The sequence below is a fragment of the Bos indicus x Bos taurus genome, chromosome X, assembly GCF_003369695.1.
Source record: "Bos indicus x Bos taurus breed Angus x Brahman F1 hybrid chromosome X, Bos_hybrid_MaternalHap_v2.0, whole genome shotgun sequence".
Taxonomy (NCBI): domain Eukaryota; kingdom Metazoa; phylum Chordata; class Mammalia; order Artiodactyla; family Bovidae; genus Bos; species Bos indicus x Bos taurus.
This window is the reverse complement of record NC_040105.1, coordinates 89,867,114-89,891,183: the sequence shown is the minus strand read 5'-3', so window position 1 is coordinate 89,891,183 and position 24,070 is coordinate 89,867,114. Positions and strand designations below refer to the sequence as shown.

The 24,070-nt window shown below is 41.1% G+C and overlaps 1 protein-coding gene across 1 annotated transcript in view; it reads right to left on the bottom strand.

The window, feature by feature from the left end:
* Positions 1-24,070, bottom strand: part of LOC113888101 — a 93,371-nt gene that overhangs the window by 7,214 nt on the left and 62,087 nt on the right. The window contains 4 exon segments of the mRNA XM_027535424.1: positions 57-149; positions 1,065-1,101; positions 2,584-2,658; positions 3,680-3,833. Of these exon segments, the coding sequence (XP_027391225.1) occupies positions 57-149; positions 1,065-1,101; positions 2,584-2,658; positions 3,680-3,833 (359 nt within the window).

Here is a 24,070-nt window from a genome sequence, read left to right as displayed (position 1 = left end):
GGGAAGAAGGGAAAGTCAGGGCAGCCACACGATGGAGCCTGTGATTGGCCCCTTACCACCCTTTCCGGCATTCTTCCCACCACACACTCTGGGTCCTTGAGCATCTTCATATTCTCCTGTTGTCCAAGAAGTGCGCACGCATGCTGCTTCTAGGAGACACAGAGGACAGTGGGTGGTGGTCTGCCAGCATAGGTGTCAGCAGGAGCTGGCCTGCATCTGCTGGGGAACCACATGTCGGAGGGAGGAGTCTACACTGTGATACTCACAAGCCTGAGTCCTTGAGAGGGAATGGAATGGTCAGGAAGAAGCAGGCCTCCTCATGATAAAAAGCCAGCAGTCCTGGCGATCTCCATAGTCATGGATCAAGTAATAGCTGAGGGAAGAAGTGAGGCGAGTCGAAAAGGCGCAAAGAAGACTTGAAAATCCCATGAGCAACCTGAGCTTGGGTGGCCTCCTGTCCTGGCCCTCCCCTTGTTCAGATTCCCAGGGGTACTTACTGCTGCAGGATTGCAGGATTTGACTCTTCACCTGATCAGATCCAGAGAAACTTCCCTGGAATTAAAAACAGTCCTCAGGACAAGGGCTGACACCCTCTTGTACCACCTGGAACCCTGCCTGGATCCTCTGTGCTCACCTTGTAATTGGTAAGCACTTGGGGGCTTCCACAGCACATTTAGGAACTGAGAGTGTCTCCTGGCCATCCTAGGGGAGGGAAGAGGAAGTCAGCAGTGCAGTCCAGGATGTGTGCTGGATGGTCAGGAAAAGGATGGGCCCAGGATGGGTTGGGGATCAGAGGTCAGGGAAGAAAGTGTCCCTGGAAATGCCAGTGGTAGGACTACATTTTCAGTCCACCTCCATGGTTTACCTGAAGCCTGTGGCACACATGGCTAAAGAAGATCCAGAGCCTTTTCAGGTTCCCACAGAGAATGGTACGCCCCCCTCCCCCAGGACATTTAAGGGTCAAGTTCAAAAATGGAACTTGAATGGGTCCTAATAGATTTCAGAGTAGTTTATGGGCACTGTCAGTGCTCTTTAGAGGAGCTGTGATCAAGGAATGCACTTACCAAGCTTTTTAACCTGGGGAACAATTCCAGGATGGTGCTGTCAAAATTAAGACAAAAGAGAAAAGTCCGTGAAACTGTGGACATGACCTTCTCATTGGAGCAAGTCACTTACATCATCACAGCCCTGTGTGTGCCCCCACAGAGCCCAGTATCCTACCATTTCCAGGCTCTTAGGTCATCTCACCCATGTCACAAATCTGGACTGACTCAGAGAGAGACTGTTTATTCCATTCCTTCCTACCACCCTCTTTCATCTCCTTCCATGGGTAACTCCCAGCCAGACTGTTCCGACTCCCTTCTTTGGTTCCACAAGGGCCAGCACTTCAAATCCAGTCTGCAGCCTTCTTCCCCTCCCTCCCTCCTCCCTTCCTTCCTTCAGGACCCAGGGAAGGCTGTGGAGAGAAGAGGTATGGGGAGGAGAGCCTGGTGCTTTGCTGCCTCACTGGGGGTCCAGCACTCTTTCAAAAAGTCAGGACACACCTCAGGGATGCCCTCAGGCCCAGGAATGCTGTGGCAGGGAGGTGACTGAGGTGGGGCTCAGGAGGTAGGGAGGAGATGGAAGGGGATGAATAATGAGTGGACGGAGAGGGGACAAGGTGAGACATAGGGGTGTAGAGACAAGGCAGAGGAAGACCTCATACTGGTTATCACGGAAAGCGGTGCACACAGTATTTCTGTCTGCACACATCCCTTCTGGTTCCAGCTGCTGACTGTTGCCCTCTCCCCTGAAGCTTCACCTGGAATTATGGGAATACCCACATGGACCAGATGGGCCTGCACCACACCCTTCCTTTCCCTACAAATCCACTTCCGCTCATCTGTCACCACCCATGAGGCTTCCCACATTTCTTTCAAAGGAGGATCTGGGTGCCCCACCTCGCCTCAGTGTTGGAGAGGTTCAAGTTTTTGGTGGAAGCATTCTCTATAGGGTGGACAGGCCATGCACCAGGTAGGGCTTCTGTTGCTCAGGTCCAAGGACAAAAGCTATGATGAGAAAAGAGAGTGAGGATCCCAAAGGGGATAACTGAGACAAATCTGCTTTTTCTACCCGATCTATCTGACCACCCACACCATCAGCCCCAACACTGGCCCTAGGTCCTCAAGTTGGGCATGATTGCTGAATGGATGTGAAGGGAAGCAGCCATGCCATTTCTACAGTTCTGTGTCATTCCAATATGACAGGTTATCAAGTCTCCAGGAAGCCAGGATGAGGGAGACAAGCTGAGAGGGTCCACGCTGGTGTACTTACAGCACCAACTGTGATACCCCATGATATCATCTCTGAGTGCTCTACCCAGACAGACCCTCTACCCTCACCTCCCCTACAATTACTGCTGTAGCCATACCAGGGCCAAAGCAGAGTCTCTGGATACCAAGAGCTTGCTGGCAGGCATCCTATGGTTTGTTCATAGTAAGCTGCAGAGTTAGGGATGGGGTTCAGTGGCTCTGAGTCTGAGGGTGGGTTGGGGAAGAGGACTGTCTGGGTATGAGTGCACAGCTTGTGCTAAGTCTGCATTACCTGTCCCACCTTTTCAGACTTCAGCGCCTTCTGCACAGACTGGGGTGTGTCACAGGGTTCAACAAAGATAGATATCTGTAGAGAACACAAGAGGGGCTGGGTAAGCTCCAGGAAATCTGTGCATGGGATCAAGCAAGACCATGCCCCTCCCCTGCCCTCTTATCCTTAGTCAGCCCCTGACACACACTCTTTCATTATCCTCACTGAAAATCTTGCTGTTGACATTCTTCAATGCACAGGCAATGTTGACATTCTCTACAAAGAACTGGGCTTGCATTTTCTCAGAGTGACAGGAGAAACAGAACATGAGACCAGACTGAATTCTCTGTGCTTGCCACCTACCCCTTTTCCTTTCATCGCCTCCATGCCCTCTCTTACTTTGACTAGAATGAAGGGCACACTGAATTGCTTCAGAATGCAATTAAGCAGCCACTTCTCATCATATTTTATACCAAAGGCAATGTAGGAGCCAAAGAACAAATGGGAAACAAAATTGATATAATAGAATCCAAGGTTAAGGTAAGACACAATTGTGTCTTGCTTTAGGACATTTTATCAGGCTTTAAATCATTTTTGAAAATAGGACAATATCTGTTATCACTGACTTTGGCACCAGACATGGATTTTCTAGGTACCCCCTTTTTTTTCATTCAAATACTTTTCCTGAAAAAATCAAGTTAGTATGTTTCACAGGTACTTCCTTTAATAAAGTTCCACATGAGGTACACCTCACCGGCCCCTCTGACATAGACCCCAGAGACTCAACCTCCTCCTACACCCAGCTAGAGCCAAACACGTAATCTGGTGTGAAGTCCTCCATCTCCCTGGCAGTAGTTTCCTCCTTTGCTTTTATTTTATTTTATTTTTTCCTCCTTTGCTTTTAGATAAGCTCTCCCATGTTCCTCCTTGCAGCCAGTCTGTTTCCTTTCTGTTGCTTCTCTGAACTCATCCTTAGATGATCTAAGAAGATTCCTCGTAGTAATAAGATGGATTATGAACTCCACTTCCCCAGAAAAGTTCCCAGCATCTCTACATAAGTCCAACATGACTGTCTGTCATCTTCTACACATTAGGTCCATTTAGCCAGGACACTCACTATGATCTTGAACCAGCTCCCAAAGGTCTTATCCTGTCTGTTTCTCTCCATTCTTCTCTCTGGAGGCTTTTGCTTTGTCTCCATGTTAACATGCATTTGGTCTTGTTTCTGAAAACTGCTTCTCTGATGATGGGGTGGAATGGCATATGGAGCACTGTGGGGAAGTGGAGAGAACAAAGTGGTCCATATAGGCTTGGAAAGTCTTCTTTACATTTTTCCAAATGATATTAGAGCTACAGTGAAGAATGCTCAAACATTAACCTCATCCCATCATTTTTCACTCTGCCAGGTTGGAGAGAAGAATGACATGTTTAGCTACAAGGTTTTGGTTGGTACATGTCAGTCATGCTGACTGGTCACTTACTGTCTTGCTTGGTTGTCCATATGAGCATCACGTGCTTCTGATGGGAAGCAGATGGTGCTGCTGGGAAGTGACCTGTTCAGACCAATATTTGTGTTGCCTTTGGTAAATACCCCAGCTTTGTGCTCTTCTTTGTAAAAGGTTCACTTTATCAGTGCGCTCTAAAATCATCAACGACAGGTCGATGGTCACAGTACCAGAAGAAGTCCTCAGTAAATATCATGGCTACTGAAGAAATATCATTGACTTTATAATCTGAACAGAAATGTATCACAATGCTAAAAGTAAAGACTAAGAGACCTCACTGTGGCTCCATTTTTCAGGAAATGAGAGATAGGGATCAGTCACAGCTAAGAAGAAAACAGGCACTGGGGAAAGGGTCTGGATCTAGAGTGTAGTCTGTGATGTTAGACCCTGCTGTACTTGGTTCAGGCTAGGTGGCCTGTGACAAGTGGCTTTTCATCCCCAAGTCTCACTTTTCTGTTCTGCTCTAGGAGGACAAAAAACATACTCTTAAATCTACCATGGTGTGATGGTTCCAGGGTCAAAGTGACCTATCTCCCTGAAGGAAGAATTAGAGAAATAAAAGATAAGTCTGATGTAAAGATCCAGAATGTAGTCTGGAGAGACATAATATGGAGAATACCAAAAGAGAAGTATGGAGAATTACAGGTGATGCGAAGAGTATATCTAACACATGGCTAATGTGAGTCCCAGAGAGGAGAGGGAATAGTAGAGAAGAGGTATTTGAAGAGAATAGGGTTGAGAAGTTTCCAAAAGTAACAAGACATCAACTCAGTATAAGAATATTAGTAAGAAAAAAGTATAATGGAGGAGAAACATTCTTACAAGAATATACATTCATTTCATCATCATGTAGCAAAAACTTGGAAATTTGTGACTAAATGTTTCAATCTAAAATATTATAGACTCTTTGGGGCAGAAGAAATATCATCCTTAGTAGAGGCACATAGCAGAGAAGGCAATGGCACCCCACTCCAGTACTCTTGCCTGGAAAACCCCATGAACGGAGGAGCCTGGTAGGCTGCAGTCCATGGGGTCGCTAAGAGTCGGATACAACTGAGCTACTTCACTTTCACTTTTTACTTTCATGCATTGGAGAAGGAAATGGCAACCCACTCCAGTGTTCTTGCCTGGAGAATCCCAGGGACGGGGGAGCCTGGTGGGCTGCCGTCTATGGGGTCGCACAGAGTCGGACACGACTGAAGTGACTTAGCAGTAGCAGCAGAGGCACATAGACGCTATAAAGAAAGACTAACGGCATTGTGAATATATAGGCAAATTTAAATGAGTATTGGCTATAGAACACAATTGACATTTCCTCTGGGGATTTAAATATAGAGACAACGATAATGTGTGACAATAAATTTGGAGACAGTTTAGAGAATCAAAGTGTCTCACGTCCCATAATCCTCTGAGCAGTTTTAAAGAACTAATTAACTAACATTAGACTGTGAAAATGCAAACATGTCCACTGTAATCTGAAGAGTGAACACTACAAGAACAGCAAAAGAAAGTTTAACTAGATAGCCATGTGAAGTAACGATTTAATAGTTATAAAACATCAACTATATCAAAGGAAAGGCAAGGGAAAGGAATGTATATGAGGTAAAAATAAATATACAGTAATATGATATACATAAACCAAATTAGATCTATTTATAATAAAAGATTCAGGCTAAATACTCCAAATAGACATTTTATCAGACTGGTCAAGAAACCTCTCATCAAATACTCCTGAAAAGAGACACATGCAAAATTTAATCATCAGGAAAATTAGAATATAAAAAATGGCAAAATGTACACCTTTTCCACATTAACCTCAGAAAACTGGTAATAACCATATCAGTAAAAGGTACACTTTAAAGGGAAATTTCTTTATGATAACAGGTTCAATGCAATAAGAAGATAGTAATACAAATTCTAAATTTGTATGCCTCTTAAAGCCAGCATACAAAGCAAAAACTGACAGAAATAAACAATGGACAAATCCACAGTCACAGTGGGAAATTTTAACACATATCACTGAGTGACACATAAAATGGAGGACAAAATCTCAGCTAGAGGGGAGAGGATTTTAAAATACAACTTAAACAAATTTATTTAATTAACGTAGAACAATGCACATAAATACTCATCAAACATTCCAGATAGTTCACATGCCAGGCAATAAAGCCTCAACAATCTTCTACGGACTAATACAATTTACCCTGACTAGTTAATGTAATATCCATTAGTAATGGTGGGTTTTCTGCCCCTCCCCCACCTCTAGTATAAATCCAAAGAATATTAGTTTATATAATCCTACCCTCCACCTAGGTGACCCTCGCCACTCTCCAAACCCTAGACCTGAGAAGATAACATGACTCATGCCTTTTCCTTAGCCAGGGAAAAATTCAAGTCAGCAACGGCCATTTTCGTCGGAGGGGAGGTTTACCACATGGAATCGAGATGGGTGTGTCAGAGCCCGCTTGGCCCATCTCCTCAAGAGACCGGAAAATAGTCAGTCTGGGCTCTCTCCCCCCTTTCAAGGACAGTCAAGTGGTTGTGAGGTCCTGTGGTTTGGGGTGGGGGAGGGAACCCAGAACCCTTTCTGCTTTGAGGGGATCTGAAGAGAAGGTCTCATGCAGACCACTCACCCATAGGGTGGCCTGAAGGCAGAGATCTGTCACCACCGTCCTCACAGGCTGCCCTGGAAGAGAATCTGTGGGTCTGGAGCTGGAAGCTTGTAGAATATCAAAGAAGGCTGCTGAGGTAGGAGAGTGCAAGCCCCAGACCACTTCGTCACAGCCACACAAACAAGATGGGGTCCTAACAGGAAGTCCCTTCCCCAAGGTCATAGAGGAGGAGAGTCTTGGGGGCCAGAGGAGACTTAACTTCCTGTAATTAGTAATGAGTTTGCTACCAACCTAACATCCAGGGAACTCTTTCCAAGGGTACCACCCCTGCAGAGGAGGCCAGTTAGAATTAGGAGGCTTAGGGATCTTGATACATGTAGCTACAAACACAGAGAACTCTCTGTGCCAGACGCTGCATCAGCTACATTACACTGTGTTCCTTCATTTTGCAGACCCAGAGAACTGGGAGGGCCAGCAGTAGGAAATGTGCTGTCCTTGCTACATTGCATCTGTTCTTCCCTGTATTCCTCACAAGGGGAGTCTGATACCAAAATCATCAACTTTCCAAGGTTGCTGAGGCTTACTGAGGTGCTACACTTGTCTAGGGTCATTCAGATGCTTCTGGGAGAAACAGGCCAGAATTGAGCTCCATGGACTGGAAGATGACTTCTTGAAGCATAGCTTTACTAAATACTTGGTGCAATATAGGGGCTTTTCTGAAGTTTGTGCAAAGTACCTGACTATTCTAAACATAATAAAATGTCTAGAATTAATTCTAACCTATTCCAGAGAGATCATACCAAAAAACAACAGCAACAAAAAACCTTGAAAATATAAAGTAAATACCAAACAGAGCTTGGTAGCTTACTGCAATGACAGTAGAAAAAAACAGAGTAGTCTCTCCTTAAAAAAAAAAAAAAAAAATGTAGTCAATGTAGGCAGATATCCCCTAGTGCAGGGGTCCCCAACTCCTATTGGGAACCAGGCTGTACAGCAGAGGGTGAGTTGAGGGGGGAGTGAGTAAGGGAAGCTTCATCTGCTGCTCCCCACAGTTCCCCATTGCTCACTTTACTCTCAAACATCTCCTCCCTTAGAGCCAGAACTATAGATCTGAAAGTCTCAAATCAGAGGTTTTCTAAAGATGGAAGGAGGGAGAAGCCTGGGCTCTAGTTCATGAACCAGAATTTTCTTTCACACACACACAAAAAATGAGCACACTGGTCATAGCAAACAACCACTTCCGACAACAAGAGACACTCTGCACGTGAACATCACCAGATCGTCAATACTGAAATCAGGTTGATTATATCCTTTGCAGCTGAAGACAGAGAAGCTCTATACAGTAAGCAAAAAGAAGACCAGGAGCTAACTGTGGCTCAGGTCACGAACTCCTTATTGCCAAATTCAGAATTAAATTGAAGAAGGTATGGAAAACCAGTAAGCCATTCAGTTATGACCTAAATCAAGTCCCTTAACATTATACAGTGGAAGTGACAAATTGATTAAAGGGATTAGATCTGATAGAGTACATGAAGAACTTTAGATGGAGGTTCATAACATTGTACAGGAGGCAGGGATCAAAACCATCCCCAAGAAAAAGAAATGGAAAAAGGCAAAATGGTTGTTTGAGGAGGGCTTACAAATAATTGAGAAAAGAAGCAAAAGGCAAAGGAGAAAAGGAAAGATATACACATCTGAAAGCAGTTCCAAAAAACTGCATGGAGCAATAAGAAAGCTTTCCTACATGATCAATGCAAAGAAATAGAGGAAAACAATAGAATGGGAAAGACTAGAGATCTCTTCAAGAAAATTAGAGATACCAAGGGAATATTTCATGCAAAGATGGGTACAATAAAGGACAGAAACAGTACAGACCTACAGAAGCAGAAGATATTAAGAAGAGGTGTGCAAGAATACACAGAAGAACTCTACAGAAAAGGTCTTAATGACCCAGATAACCATGATGGTCTGATCACACACCTAGAGACAGACATCCTGGAATGTGGGCCCTACAAGCAAAGCTAGTGGAGGTGATGGAATTCCAGCTAAGCTATTTAAAATCCTAAAAGATGAGGCTGTGAAAGTGTTGAACTCAATATGCCAGCAAATTTGGAAAACTCAGCAGTGGCCACAAGACTGGAAAAGGTCAGTTTTCATTCCAATCCCAAGGAAGGGCAACGCTAAAGAATGCTCAAACTACTGCACAGTTGCACTCATTTCATATGCTAGCAAAGTAACGCTCAAGATTATGCAAGCCCGGCTTCAACAGTACATGAATTGAGAACTTTCAGATGTACAAGCTGGATTTAGAAAAGGCAGAGGAACAAGAGATCAAATACCAATATCTGTTGGACCATAGAAAAAGCAAGAGAATTATAGAGAAAAAATCTACTTCTGCTTTATTGACTATGCCAAAATATTTGACGGTGGGGATCACAACAAACTGTGGAAAATTCTTCAAGAGATGGGAATAACAGAACACCTTACCTGCCTCCTGAGAAACCTGTATGCAGGTCAAGAAGCAACAGAACCGGACATGGGACAATGGACTGGTTCCAGATTGGGAAAGGAGTACGTCAAGGCTGCATATTGTCACCCTGCTTATTTAACTTATATGCAGAGTATATCATGCAAAATTCCAGGCTGCATGAAGCAGAAGCTGGCATCAAGACTGATAGGAGAAATATCAATAACATGACCGAGCTGCTAAACAACAAAATGGTAGTTTTATTCCTAGTTTTTAAGGAATGTCCACACTGTTTTCCATGATGGATGTATCAATTTGCATTCCCACCAACAGAGCAAGAGGGTTTCCTTTTCTCCACACCCTCTCCAGCATTTATTGTTTGTAGTGGCTAACACTCCATGCTACCAATGCAGGGCCCTGGTTTCAGTCCCTGGTCAGGGACCTAGATCTCACATGCCACAACTAACGAACATGTGGGCTGCAACCAAGACTTGGTACAGACAAATAAAAAAATAAATAATTAAAAAAAATTTAAATTGGAGGTTTACATTGTTGTGTTGGTTTCTGTAATACAACAACCTGAATCAGCCATAACTATATATAGACACATATACATACATACATATATATATATATATATACACACACATACATATACCCCCTTCCTCTTGAGCCTCCCTCCCATCCCCACCTCCCCATCCTACCCCTCTAGGTCATCATAGAGCACTGGGCACCAGGCTGGGCTCCCTGTATTATATAGCAGCTTCCCACTAGCTATCTATAGTGTATATATGTCAATGCTACTCTCTCAGTTCGTCCTACTCTCTCCTTCCCCTGCTGTGTCCACAAGTCCATTCTCTATATCCGCATTTCTATTCCTGCCCTGCAAATAGGTTCATCAGCACCATCTTTCTAGATTCCAAATATATACATTAATACACAATATTTGTTTTTCTGACTTACTTCAGAAAGTAAGTGTAACAAGATCTAGTTTCATCCACCTCAGTTCAGCTCACTCACATTCATTCCTTTCATGGCTGAGTAATATTCCATTGTATATATGTACCTCAACTTCTTTATCTCTTCATCTGTTGATGGACATCTAGGTTGCTTCTATGTCCTGGCTATTGTAAATAATGCTGCAATGAACACTGAGGTACTGGTATCTTTTTGAATTGTGGTTTTCTCAGGGTATATGTCCAGTAGTGGGATTTCTGGGTCATATGGTAGCTTATTCCTAGTTTTTTGAAGAATCTTCATACAATACATATTCTTTAAAAGGGAGGACTCAAATGTACAACAGTTTACCCTTTGCACAACATATGTGTATCTGCCTCAGTTCACCCTTTGTACTAATCAGATACACTATTACCCTATATTAAGTATACTATATCAAATTTTTTAAGGAGATGCAGGCCATAGTCTCTAAAATTAAGTAATTTAGGAGAGTTAATTAACAAGCTGAAGCCCCCCTGCTTTGATTAATCTTGATTGAAGACCAGTTGATCAACATATTCTCTTCTATCATTCATTCTTTATTACCCTTGCTCTTGACCAACATTGGAGCTGGTTTAAGTCATTTACCTTTTGGGACAACCTAACATTTTATCTTCAAGGGGTTTGAGCCCTTTGTTGCCTTGCCATTATGAGTCACTTTTACTGTAATTGTTGTCCATTCACTGCTATCATCAGACATGGAATAACTAAAAGAGATCCCAGTGGATCATCTGAGTGACAAATATATTCTATCCTGCCTCCATTATGAAGCAGAAGCTCTAACTTCTCATGATAATCAGAGATAGTTATGCCCACTAGTATAGTAACTCCTTTCTTTGCTTTCTCCTCTATCAAAATGAGAAGCCTAAAGTTACCACTGGTAGGTGTAGTTTCAGGTTAGGTAGAACCCTTAATGTGTTTCCTGGTGGAAGCATTCCCCGTGAGAAGCAGATTTGTGTATGTAGAAATAAGAAATACAAATTTTGTAAGTGAGTCACTGAGTTGGTTCCAAGACATGCATTCTAGATATTAGAAATGCAATGCTACATATCATTTGTTGATATCTAAGTAGATATTATTCATTGTGAAGGACAATATCCCAACATTGCAAGGTGTTGTCCTCTGTCCGGTGCCTTAGCTGTGCCTTGAACCAGCCATTCAATCAGTTTATTGGACCAGTTAATCTTGAGGTCTATGGTATATTAGAGGACCAATGGGTCCTTGTGGTCTTGTGGCCATTGCCACACCTTCTTCACCATAAAATGGATCCCTTGAATCAGGCATTTTGTAAATTTCACATAATGATGCCAGCAGAGAAAGCAAGCTAAACTCATATCTGGATAAGGTGTCAATTCTGTTAAGAGCAATTCACACTATCCTCCATGGCAGAAAGGTCTGAAATAATCAACTTGCCACCAAGATGCTAGCTTGTTTTGGTAGGTACTCCATGTTTTTGAGCCCATGTATAGCATCCATCCTTACCATCATGGCTATTCCACTTGTAGGCTCATTGTGCAAACACTGAGGTGGCCAAGGATGGAGGCTGGCTGACATGGACAGGACAAGTCAGAAATCAGGTTATTCAATGTTAGGCATCAAATATGTCTGCCACACCTGGACTCAAAGGTGTCTTTGCTAAATGGAGTCACCAGTCTCATACCCATGACATTGCCAGCAGCAACAGCAGCATGTCTTCCATCTCATACACACATTATACATATCTAACAAGTCAATCTAATTGGCAGAAATGAATTTACCATCAGAACTCTAACTGCAGTTAGGAAGATAGAATGGAGGTTGAGCTAATCAATCCACAATATTTACTATTATTTATTAGAAATGGATGTATTTTTACCCATCAATACAATTAGCTTATTATTTTGAATTATCTTTACAAGATTTGTGTTAAGGCTATGCTAGTTTCATAAAATTAATTGAATCTCTACGCATGTTTGTACAGGTATTATATCTGAACTAAGCATTATGGACTATGAGGGGTATGCCTTGAGGTATGCCTTGAGGGGTATGCCTGCTTCTTGTCTATATAATTTTGGTGGCCTAAGAGTTGTTTTTAAGTCTTATGGCCTAAATTGACCCTGATGACGTAGAATTTTTTTCATCCTGGTGGTCCAAGGAGTGGTATAAGTCTTTTTTACAGGCTTATGGTTTAACAGTTCTATTGTTTCAAAAACAGACTTGGTTTCAGTCAGCAACATGTGCCAATAACCACACCTGCACTTCTTATGCAGATGTAGTTTTCAGATTTGCCATAGACTGTTTTTGTTTTTTCTTTCTTGCTCTCCATATCTCCCCATTTCTTTAATGTGGATTAACTTGAGGTTGTCAGACTTCTGTGGAAAAACCACATTAAGGTAATCTTTGACCTGAGTATTTTATTTAATACTAAATTAGTCTGATTTTCCCATGATACATTTTAATAATTTGAAACATTTCAATTGGTATTTGTCCTTCCAAAGATCTCTCAATCTTATTTTTTACAGTTTGAGGTTGAAATACAGTTGGATTTTCCAACCATAAACTATTCCCCTTTATTTCTTAAAAAAATTTTTTTGTTGGTGTATAGTATGGCAACCCACTCCAGTATTCTTACCTGGAGAATCCCATGGACAGAGGAGCCTGGAAGGGCTACAGCCCATGGAGTCATGAAGAGCAGGGACATGACTGAGTGGTTAACAGGTTCACATTTTATAGTTGATTTACAACATTGTGTTAGTTTCAGGTGCATAGCAAAGTGAATCGAAATCATTACAGAGTATTGAGTATAGCTCCCTGTGCTTCCTGGATAGCTCAGTTGGTAAAAAATCTATCTGCAATGCCGGAGACCCTGGTTCTCCAGTGGGAAGATCCACTGGAGAAGGGATAGGCTACCCACTCCAGTATTCTGGCCTGGAGAATTCCTGTATAGTCCTTGGGGTCGCAAAGAGTCGGACACAACTGAGTGACTTTCAGTTCACTCCCAGTGCTATACAGTAGGTCCTTATTAATCTATTTTATATATACATATACACAATACTATATATATATATAGTATTGTGTATATGTCAATCCCAGTCTCCCAATATTCCCCTTTATTTCTGCTTGCAAACCAGCTAATTCTTTCTTGAGCTATTTTTGTCAATTGAATTACTCAAGCTCTTCAGAGAAACAGAACCATTAAGATATACATATATATATATATATATATATATATATGTTATATGTATATATTATAGATAGACGGTGACAGAGAGAAAGAGAAACACACACACACACAGAGAAATTTCTTGTAGGCTTATGCTATTATGGAAGCCATGAAGTCCCTCCATCTGCTATCTGCCAGCTGGAGGACCAGGAAAGCCAGTGATGTAACTCAGTCTGAAGGACTAAGAATTGAGGGGCTGATGGTGTAATTCCCGGTCTGAATCCCAAAACTTAAGAACCAGGAGTGCTGATATCCAATGACCGGGGAAAAAAATGAGTGTTTTGTCAAAGTAGAGAGAGTGAACTGCCCTTTCTCTGTCTGTCTGTTCTATCCAAGCCTTCAACAAATTGATAGATGCCTACCCACATTGGTGATGGTAGTTTTCTTCACTCAGTCTCCTGATTCAAATGCTAATCTGTTCTGGAGACTCCCTCACAGACACACCCAGAAATAAAGCTTTATCAGCTATCTGAGCATTTCTTATTAGCCTAATCAAGTTGACGCATAAAATTAACCATCACACCAATCAAAGCCAGCAACTATTGATGAACAATGCCATCACTATGACAAATAGTACTAACATCTTATTTTCTAGATTCTTCCCCATATTTTCCCACTAGCATTGCTTTCCAATCTCTTGGAGTTACAAATTCCTTAATTATATATGCTGAGTCTATTGCAAGTTACAATTTCACCACATTTTTGCCATTGAAAAATCCTACCACAAAACCACTTAGCCAATGTCATATTTCAGAGTTTTGTTGTGGCAGTACTCTACTTCCAGTACCAGTTTTCTGAAGTAATCAGGTTATAGTAAGCTAGGGTTTCCCAGGTGACTCAGTGGTAAAGAATTCACCTGCCAAGCAAAATTTTTATCCCTAGGTTGGGAAGATTCCTTGGAGAAAGAAATGGCAATGCACTCCAGTATTCTTGCCTAGAAAGTCCCATGGACAGAGGAGCCTGGCCGGCTACAGCCCATGGGTTTGCAAGGGGTTGGATAGGACTTAGTGACTGAGCATGCACACACATACAAACGTATGTTAACAAATAGTCCTATAATCTCAGTAGCTTAACAGAACAAAAGTTTGCTTTTAACTCACACAAATTACTCTATGGATTCAGGTAACTCTCCAGAGTTATCAGGTTTATTTGAATTTGAGAAGCTATAGCATCTGAACACAAAAGAAAGGTGGTAAGAGAGTTGCATATTACCAATTAAGTGTTTTTACCTGGAAACAAAAGATATCACTTCTGTTCACAGCCCCTTGGCCAGAACTCATTAGGTGGCCCTTACCAATTACAAGAACACTAGGAAATATATCCTTGCAATTATGTGGACAGAGGAGCCTAGTGGGCTATGGGGTCACGAAGATTCAGACATGACTAAGTGACTAACACCACACACACACAACATGCATAAAATAGAAGAGAACCAAACATTTTTGAGCTTTCGTAATGTATACTTCAGATACTACCAGAAGCAGTATAGCTTATAGGTAAAGAGCACATCTGGAATCACAAACCTTAAATTCAAGCCCTAGCTTCGCTATTTGCCACCTGACAAATGGCTTAAACTCTGAGTCTTCGTGTAGATAATAATACCTATCTAACTGGATGGGCTTCCCTGGTGGCTCAGTCGGTAAAGAATCTGCTTGCAGTGCAGAAGACCTGGGTTCGATCCCTGGGTTGGGAAGATCCCCTGGAGAAGGGCATGGCAACCCATTCCAGTATTCTTGCCTGGAGAATCCCCATGGACAGAGGAGCCTGGAGAGCTGCAGTCCATGGAGTCGCAAAGAGTCAGACACGACTGAGCAACTAAGCACATCTAACTGGATAAGTGTTTATCTTAAATGATACTATGCTTATACAATGCTTGGCACAGTTCCTGGCACACAGGAAGCATTGAATCAATTCTATATGCTGCAGGGTGCACAATGACATGGTGACCCACTAAGCTGTGATTATGACCATTAACATCTGCAGCAGATAATCTCACTGACATCATGGCAGTACCACTTGTAACATACAGATTATGACAGTTCTCTGTCATTTACCAGTTTCTGACAGACTGGGAAATTATTGACACCATTGCAACCTCTGCAACAGACTAAAGACTATGATGATTGGAATGTATTGACAAGAAGAAAATTAATGTGATAGAGGCTATTTCATTTTGCTGAAACATCATAAATTTTGTAGAACAATGGTCATTTACTATAATCAGGAGCTTTTCCAAAATTACAAGCTGAAATAGAAATTTGAAAAGGAAATACAGAGCAAAAGCAAGCAAATAACACTGAAGAGCCTCTCAAAAGAGCTGTTTGTATCATTCTTTTATCTGGCTTCTGCAAATGCTATATTATCATATCTTCTAAGTAATTTTATCCAACTGTTATCTGTCAGCAATTAGGATTTCTTTTAAATTAGAACCAATCCTTTTAATCATTGTATCACAAAATGTTGACCGTGGTTTTCAAAATAATAAAGTATGTTTAGCAATACAGAGCTCAATAAAATACTTATACCTGAAGATAAATATTTAAAGGTACATTTTTGTGGCATTAATGTAAAGTATTTTTAAAACATAATTTTGTTTGATTTTATCATTTTAATGTTTTGAATTTCATGTAGGTTTTAAACATACATAAAATTTTAGAAGAGAAATAAACATATAATTTATCATTAATAGATAAATATTTATAATCAATATTTTACCAGAAAGGGTGCATTGTTTAAAGAGTATGGAAATCACTCTTCTAATTCCAAGTTTCTAAAGTGTGTTCCTCAAAATGCCTCTGTGAAATACCAAATGATCTACGGGTGATTTCAAAGAAAAAATAATGTTTATTGCATCCATTTCACAAAGACTATATACAATGATGGAGAAAGAAATGGCACCCCACTCCAATATTCTTGCCTGGAGAGAGGAGCCTTGTGGGCTACAGTCCATGGGGTCTCAAAGAGTTGGACACGATCAAGTCCATGGGGTCTCAAAGAGTTGGACACGATCAAAGCGACTTAGCATATGCAATAATAAATAAAACTTCATAACTCATATTATTGGAATGATGTTTGGCCCTTTTGGTGGAAGAAATGTATACTACAAATAGAAAAGTTTAAAAATAAAATAAAATTGGAAGAAAAAAAAAAAAAAAAAGAAATTTTTCTGTGAAATGACTCTAAATTAAACATATGTTTGATGCTCATGTCACTGAATATTCAGGTTTATGCAATATATTAATTTTTCTGGGGCTTCCCTGGTGATCCAGTGGTTAGCAATTCGCCTTGCAATGCAGGGGATACTGGTTTGCTCTCTGATCCGGGAAAATTCCACATGCCTTGGGGCAACTAACCCCATGCACCACAACTACTGAGCCTGCACTCTAGAGCATACAAGCCACAACTACTGAGCCTGCACTCTAGAGCATACAAGCCACAACTACTGAGCCCAAGCACCACAGCTACTGAAGCCTGTGCACCCTAGAGCCCATGCTCTGCAACAAGACAAGCCACCACAATGAGGAGTCCGTACACCACAGCTAGACAGTAGGCCCTGCTTGCCACAACGAGAGAAAGCCCAAGCACAGCAATGAAGACCCAGCACAGCCAAAAAATAAAAATATATTTTTACTTTAAGGTGATAAGTTAATTATAAGTTTTAAGCTTATATTAATAATAAATGATAATAAAATATATTTTAAACTATATATCCATATTAAATTAAAAGTTTTCAAATTTGTATATTTCTTCAATCTGTGATCAAATTTTCTTCCAGAATTATAAAATTAGCCTGTGTTTACTGAAAACAAGTAAATAATATGTTGATCTTATAAAAATATATATAATTTTACCCCTTTTCCTTCTTCACCTGCAAACTCCAGATAACCTTCTATGTATTATTCCACACTTTTCTCATATTCGGTGTGTGTGTATGTATTTAGCTCAATATATCATGAATATTTCTTCTTCATTAACATAGATATAATTCTCTGTAGTACAGAAAAGAGAAGAGATATCTTCTAGCCTTGTCATGTTGTTGAGAGCTTTGATTAGTCTTATAGGATGGGAGGAGAAAATGCATAAAAGATACATGAGCAGTCTGGCCATATTCCAGTGAAGTTCAGTATCCTTGAGACTGGCACTTTCCCTGCAGTTCAGTTATTAATAATATGATCATCTTCCTCCTGTTCCTCTGGCCTAAATAATATCCAACAACTTGGAGGTGAGACAAAATGACAGCCAATGAATAACAAATTATGATGCTTCAAAATTGGGTGGGGGCAATTTTATAAGTAATGTTAATGGGCATTTTCTTGACTACTAAAGGAGTTAGGATACTTTTCCTATCATTATTTATTTCTTTTTATAATATTTCTTTATTCATTTATTTATTTTTGGCTATGCTGGGCATTCATTGGTGCATGGGGGCGCTGAGTGAGGAATACTCTCTAGTTGCAGTGCACAGGCTTCTCATTGTAGTGGTTTCTCTTGTCATGGAGCATGGGTTCTAAAGCACGGACTCAGTAGTTATGGCACATGGACTTAGTTGCTCCACAGCATGTGGGATCTTCCTGGATCAGGGATTGAACCTGTGTCTCCTGCATTGGCAGGCAGATTCTTTACCACTGAGACACCAGAGAAGTCCTGATTATTTATTTTTCTTTTTTTTCTTCTTCTTTTTTTTGGTCATGCCATGCAGCATGTGGGATCTTTAGTTCCCCAAGTAGAGATTGAATCTGTGCCCTTTACAGTAGAAGTCCTGGAGTCTTAACCACTGGACTGCCAGGGAATTCCCTCCATTCCATTTTTAAAAAGAGGAACCAGGTTTGGAGAGTTTAGGTAACTTGGTCAAGATAAACAAATAGTAAGCAGGAGAATGAGAATTTAAATTTGTGTTAGTCAAATTAAAAGCTAGCTTTGGCTCAAGTGGTAAAGAATCCGCCTGCAATTCAGGAGACCCAGGTTCCATCCCTGGGTCAGGAAGATCCCCTGGAGAATGGAATGGCAACCCACTCCAATATTCTTGCCTGGAGAATTCCACGGACAGAGGAACCTGGCAGACTACAGTCCAGGGGATCACAGAGAGTCAGACACAAGTCAGACACGATTGAGCGACTAACACACTTCAATTTCTAGTTAGTTAAACTGGATGCAAACTATCCGTTCAGTTCAGTTCAGTCGCTCAGTCGTGTCCGACTCTTTGCGACCCCATGAATCACAACATGCCAGGCCTCCCTGTCCATCACCAACTCCCAGAGTTCACCCAAATCCACGTCCATCGAGTCCGTGATGCCATCCAGCCATCTCATCCTCTGTCGTCCCCTTTTCCTCCTGCCCCCAATCCCTCCCAGCATCAGAGTCTTTTCCAATGAATCAACTCTTCGCATGAGGTGGCCAAAGTACTGGAGTTTCAGCTTTAGCATCATTCTATGCAAACTATTGATAGAGAATATATATATATATATATATATATATATATATATATATACTCTATATATATTCTCTCTATATATATATGTATGTATATTTTGCTGATGCTTGTCTTCTGAGATGTGGTAGGGATGAAAGTGAAAGATCCCCAACCAAAGAGAAAGATGAGTTGCAATTTCTCATAATTCTCCAGAATATAGGCAACTTTGGAAAAGGATAAGGGTACATGAAATAATTTCAACAGCCTAGGGTACCACTTGATGCAAAGAACTGACTTATTAGAAAACCCTGATGCTGGGAAAGATTGAAGGCAGGAGGAGAAGGGGATGACAGAGGATGAGATGGCTGGATGGCATCACCGATTTGCTGGACATGAGTTTGAGCAAACTCCAGGATCTGGGGATGACAGGAAAGCCTGGCGTGCTGCAGTCCATGGGGTCACAAAGAGTTGGACATGACTGAGTGACTGAACTGAGGGGTACCACCAAAGAAACTGGGGCTTCCGGAAAACTGTGTCTAGTTAGAAAAGGAATAGCACGACCTTAACCATGTGTAACCAGATGTTACAACAGCACCAGCACAGATTAGTGATAAGAATTTTATCCAAGCTGTTTAAGAGAGAATACCATTAAGGCTTCTATCTTATGAAGCCAGCCAAGTCCTGTTTTTATGAAAATTAGCAAAACATTCAAGGTCCAGGCTATCCAAGCACATTGAAGACCTCCAGATATCCAGGATTTGAACAACTTAACTACATTAAAAATAACTAGACAGGGCTTCCCTGATGGTCTAAAGGTTAAGAATCTGCCTGCCAACACTACAGGGGACATGGGTTTGATCCCTGATCCTGGAGCATCCCACATGCCACAGAGAAACTAACCCATGCATCACAGCTACTGAACCAACATGCCCTAGAACCTGTGCCCTGCAACAAGAGAAGCTATTGCAATAAGGAGCCTGCCCACTGCAACTAGAGGGTAGCCCGCTCTTGCCGCAACTAGAGAAAGCCCGCGGGCAGCAACGAAGACCCAGCACAGCCAAAAATAAATAAATTAATTAAGTTTTTTAAAATGACCAGACATTCAAAGGCTGATTTGCTAAGGCACAGTAATCTGCCTTATAAATCATATAGCTAGAAACCAACTGTATACTTTAATTTCAAAAGTAATAGCAGCATCGAAACTCAGAATGCTATCTCATACTCAAATTGCATCAGCCAGCATTATGCCTAAGTCTTAAACATTTCATATATGTTAGGGAACAACCTAGTGATTAAAAGGGGAAAAAAATATCATTGTAATACCACATTTGTTTAATGTGGCCCTTACCAAAGATCAGGGCTCATTTCTAAGTCATTAATTTTCAAACCAGTATTTTTTAGAGACTGGGAAATAAAAGAGCGACTCAACAAGACAGTAAGATTATTTTACTCTTAAATTTAAAAGCCTAGATATAAGCAAATGAGGGCTGGTATGCTGGTATCATGAGGTTATCAGGATATTCCACTAGGTGATTATACCACAACTTATTTATTCATTCTTCTATTATAAATATTTGGGCTGTTTCCAGTTAGGAGTTATTATTAATAATGCTACTGAACATTCTTTTTCACATCTTCTAATGCAGCTATACCACCTGATCTGCCTCTTGAGAAATTTGTATGCAGGTCAGGAAGCAACAGTTAGAACTGGACATGGAACAACAGACTGGTTCCAAATAGGAAAAGGAGTTCGTCAAGGCTGTATATTGTCACCCTGTTTATTTAACTTATATGCAGAGTACATCATGAGAAATGCTGGACTGGAAGAAACACAAGCTGGAATCAAGATTGCTGGGAGAAATATCAATAACCTCAGATATGCAGATGACACCACCTTATGGCAGAAAGTGAAGAGGAACTAAAAAGCCTCTTGATGAAAGTGAAAGAGGAGAGTGAAAAAGTTGGCTTAAAGCTCAACATTCAGAAAATGAAGATAATGGCATCCAGTCCCATCACTTCATGGGAAATAGATGGGGAAACAGTGGAAACAGTGTCAGACTTTATTTTTCTGGGCTCCAAAATCACTGCAGATGGTGACTGCAGCCATGAAATTAAAAGATGCTTACTCCTTGGAAGGAAAGTTATGACCAACCTAGATAGCATATTCAAAAGCAGAGACATTACTTTGCCAACAAAGGTTCATCTAGTCAAGGCTATGGTTTTTCCTGTGGTCCTGTATGGATGTGAGAGTTGGACTGTGAAGAAGGCTGAGCGCTGAAGAATTGATGCTTTTGAACTGTGGTGTTGGAGAAGACTCTTGAGAGTCCCTTGGACTGCAAGGAGATCCAACCAGTCCATTCTGAAGGAGATCAGCCCTGGGATTTCTTTGGAAGGAATGACGCTAAAGCTGAAACTCCAGTACTTTGGCCACCTCATGCGAAGAGTTGACTCATTGGAAAAGACTGTGATGCTGGGAGGGATTGGGGGCAGGAGGAGAAGGGGATGACAGAGGATGAGATGGCTGGATGGCATCACTGACTCGATGGATGTGAGTCTGAGTGAACTCCGGGAGTTGGTGATGGACAGGGAGGCCTGGCGTGCTGCGATTCACGGGGTCGCAAAGAGTCGGACACGACTGAGCACCTGATCTGATCTGATCTGATCTGATCTGGGTAGTGGTTCTTACCTGGGATGTGTTGATCGTCCCAGGGATTGGGGAGTACAACTGGTATTTAGAAGGTGAGGGCCAGATGTTAAACATCCTATAATGTCTGGTACTACCCAGTACAAATAAAGATCATCTCTCCACAAAATATTAATACCATCTTTTCCTTTGGCAAACACTACTACTCTTGGGTATATACAAAGGAGTATTTATGGATCATATGGTATATATATGATAAACTTTACAACTAGTGAAAAAATTTACACTGGTTTATTGTTTGACATTCTTTACAACACTTGGCATTCCTAGGCTTTTTTATTTTTTTCCAGTTAAGTGGGTAAATAATGATTCCTTCTTTAGTTGCTTTTGTCTTCTTGCAGTTCTTTTTTTAAAATTATTTATTTGTTTATTATTTTTGCCTGTACTGGGTCTTTGTTGCTGCATGGGCTTTTTTTCTCCAGTTGCAGTGAGCTGGGGCTACTCTAGTTGCAGCACACAGGCATCTCATTGCTGTGGTTTCTCTTGTTGCAGAGCATGAACTCTAGATGTACAGGCTTCAGTAGTTGTGGCACATGGCTCAGTAGTTGCAGCTCCCAGGCTCTAGAGCACAGGCTCAGTAGTTGTGGTGCATGGGCTTAGCTGCCCTGTGGCATGTGATATCCTCCTGGACTAGGGATGAAACCCGTGTCCCCTGCATTGGCAGGTGGATTCTTTACCACTGAGCCACCAGGGAAGCCCCTGAAGTTCTTGAGGAAGAATCCCTAAATGCTGCTGCTGAAGCTATCCTTACCACAAATAAACTGGAGCACATTTTCTATGAGTCCCAGGATCAGTAGAACATCACTCAAGAGAAGCTATCAGAGAGGATAATGATGCCTTATATGAAGAGGTTCAATATTCTAAGATGAAATGGCAAAGATGAGTAAAATGAATAAGAAGGAGGAGAAGGAAAAGCAGATTCTACAAAGGACACATTCAAGAAAATTAAGATACAACCCACATTATCAAAGAAAATGTTTGTTAATCATATATCTGATAAAGGACTTGTATCTAGAAGATAACAAAATAACAGCCGTTGCTGCTCAGTTGCATCTGACTCTTTGCGACCCTTTGGACTGTAGCCTGCCATGCTCCTCTGTACATGGGAATTCCCAGGCAAGAATAGTGGAGTGGGTTGCCATTTCCTTCTTCAGAGGATCTTCCTGGCCCCAGGATTGAACCTGTGTCTCCTGTATCTCTTGCATTGCAGGTGGATTCTTTACCACTGAGCCATCAAGGAAGCCCCATAAAGACCTCTTTGAGGTCTCAATAATCAAGAAGCAACTCCATTTAAAAATAGGTGTGCGAGCTAAGTCACTTAAGTCATGTCTGACTCTTTTGTGACCCTCTGGACTCCCACCAGACTCCTCTGTCCATGGGATTCTACAGGCAAGAATACTGGAGTGGAGCCTTCTCTCTCAACCACCTGGCTCTAGGAGCATCCTGGGCTATATGGCACCTAATGGATGCTCACCGTAGGAAAAAAAAAAAGAATACTGGAGTGGGTTGCCATGCCTTGTTAGGTCACCTGCATTGGCATGCAGATTCTTTACCTCTAGTGCCACCAGGGAAGCCCTAAAAATAGGCAAAGGAGGGCTTCCTAGGTGGCTCAGTGGTAAAGAATCCACCTACCAAACAAGAGATGGGGGTTTGATCCATGGATTGGGAAGATCTCCTGCAGAAGGAAATGATAAAAATAAACAAAGGGAAAATTAAGTAAATAACAAATAAAAACAGGCAAAAGATCTGAATTGACATTCTTCCAAAGAAAATATAAAAGTGGCCAAATAAGCACAATGAAAAGAAGCTAAAAATCATTAGTCATTGCAAAAATATAAATCCAACCACAATGAGATATCCACTTCTATTAGGATAAGATAGCCACATCTATTTTTTTTTCCTTTTAATTTTTTTTAATTTTATTCACTTATGTTATTAGTACTCCTTAGAAGTTTCTTGTTTTAAAGGTTACTCTAGATGGGGCTCATAGACTTAGCTGTAACTGAGGTTTAACATGAATTTTTTTAGGTAACAACATTTGTGTTTTAAAAATAGTTAAACCATTCCAATCCATGATCATGCAACTAGTTTACTTTTCAGAAAACCCTATAAGGCATCCATGCCAAGATATATATATCACTAGACAGATAAGTAACAATATAGATATAGGCAGTTGGTTTTAAAATTTACTTCTGGGCAGTATAAGTAATGACTTGTAGTAAGAGTTAACTGTTGTTATTTGGAATCTTCACTGTTTAATTTGAGATTCAAACTTACCTGTTCATTTTGTTCCATCATTTCTTTAACCAAAGCCATACATTTTTACAAGTATGTACAACAGACCCATTATATACTTTTGTGCCTGCTGTTGCCAATACTCCTTAGTAAGCTCCTTTTAGTGGTAAATCTAGGAAGTTGTCATTATGTAAAGAATTCATGTGACACTTACCTGAATACTGCCTAACGTTATGAGTATTTGTCTTCCCTCCTAAATTCATATGGTGAAGCCCTAACTCTCAGTGTGATGGTACTTGAAGATGGGGCCTTTGGGAAATAGCTACAGTTAGAGGAGCTCAGGAGGACAGTTCCCTAGTCTGATAGGATTAGTGTTC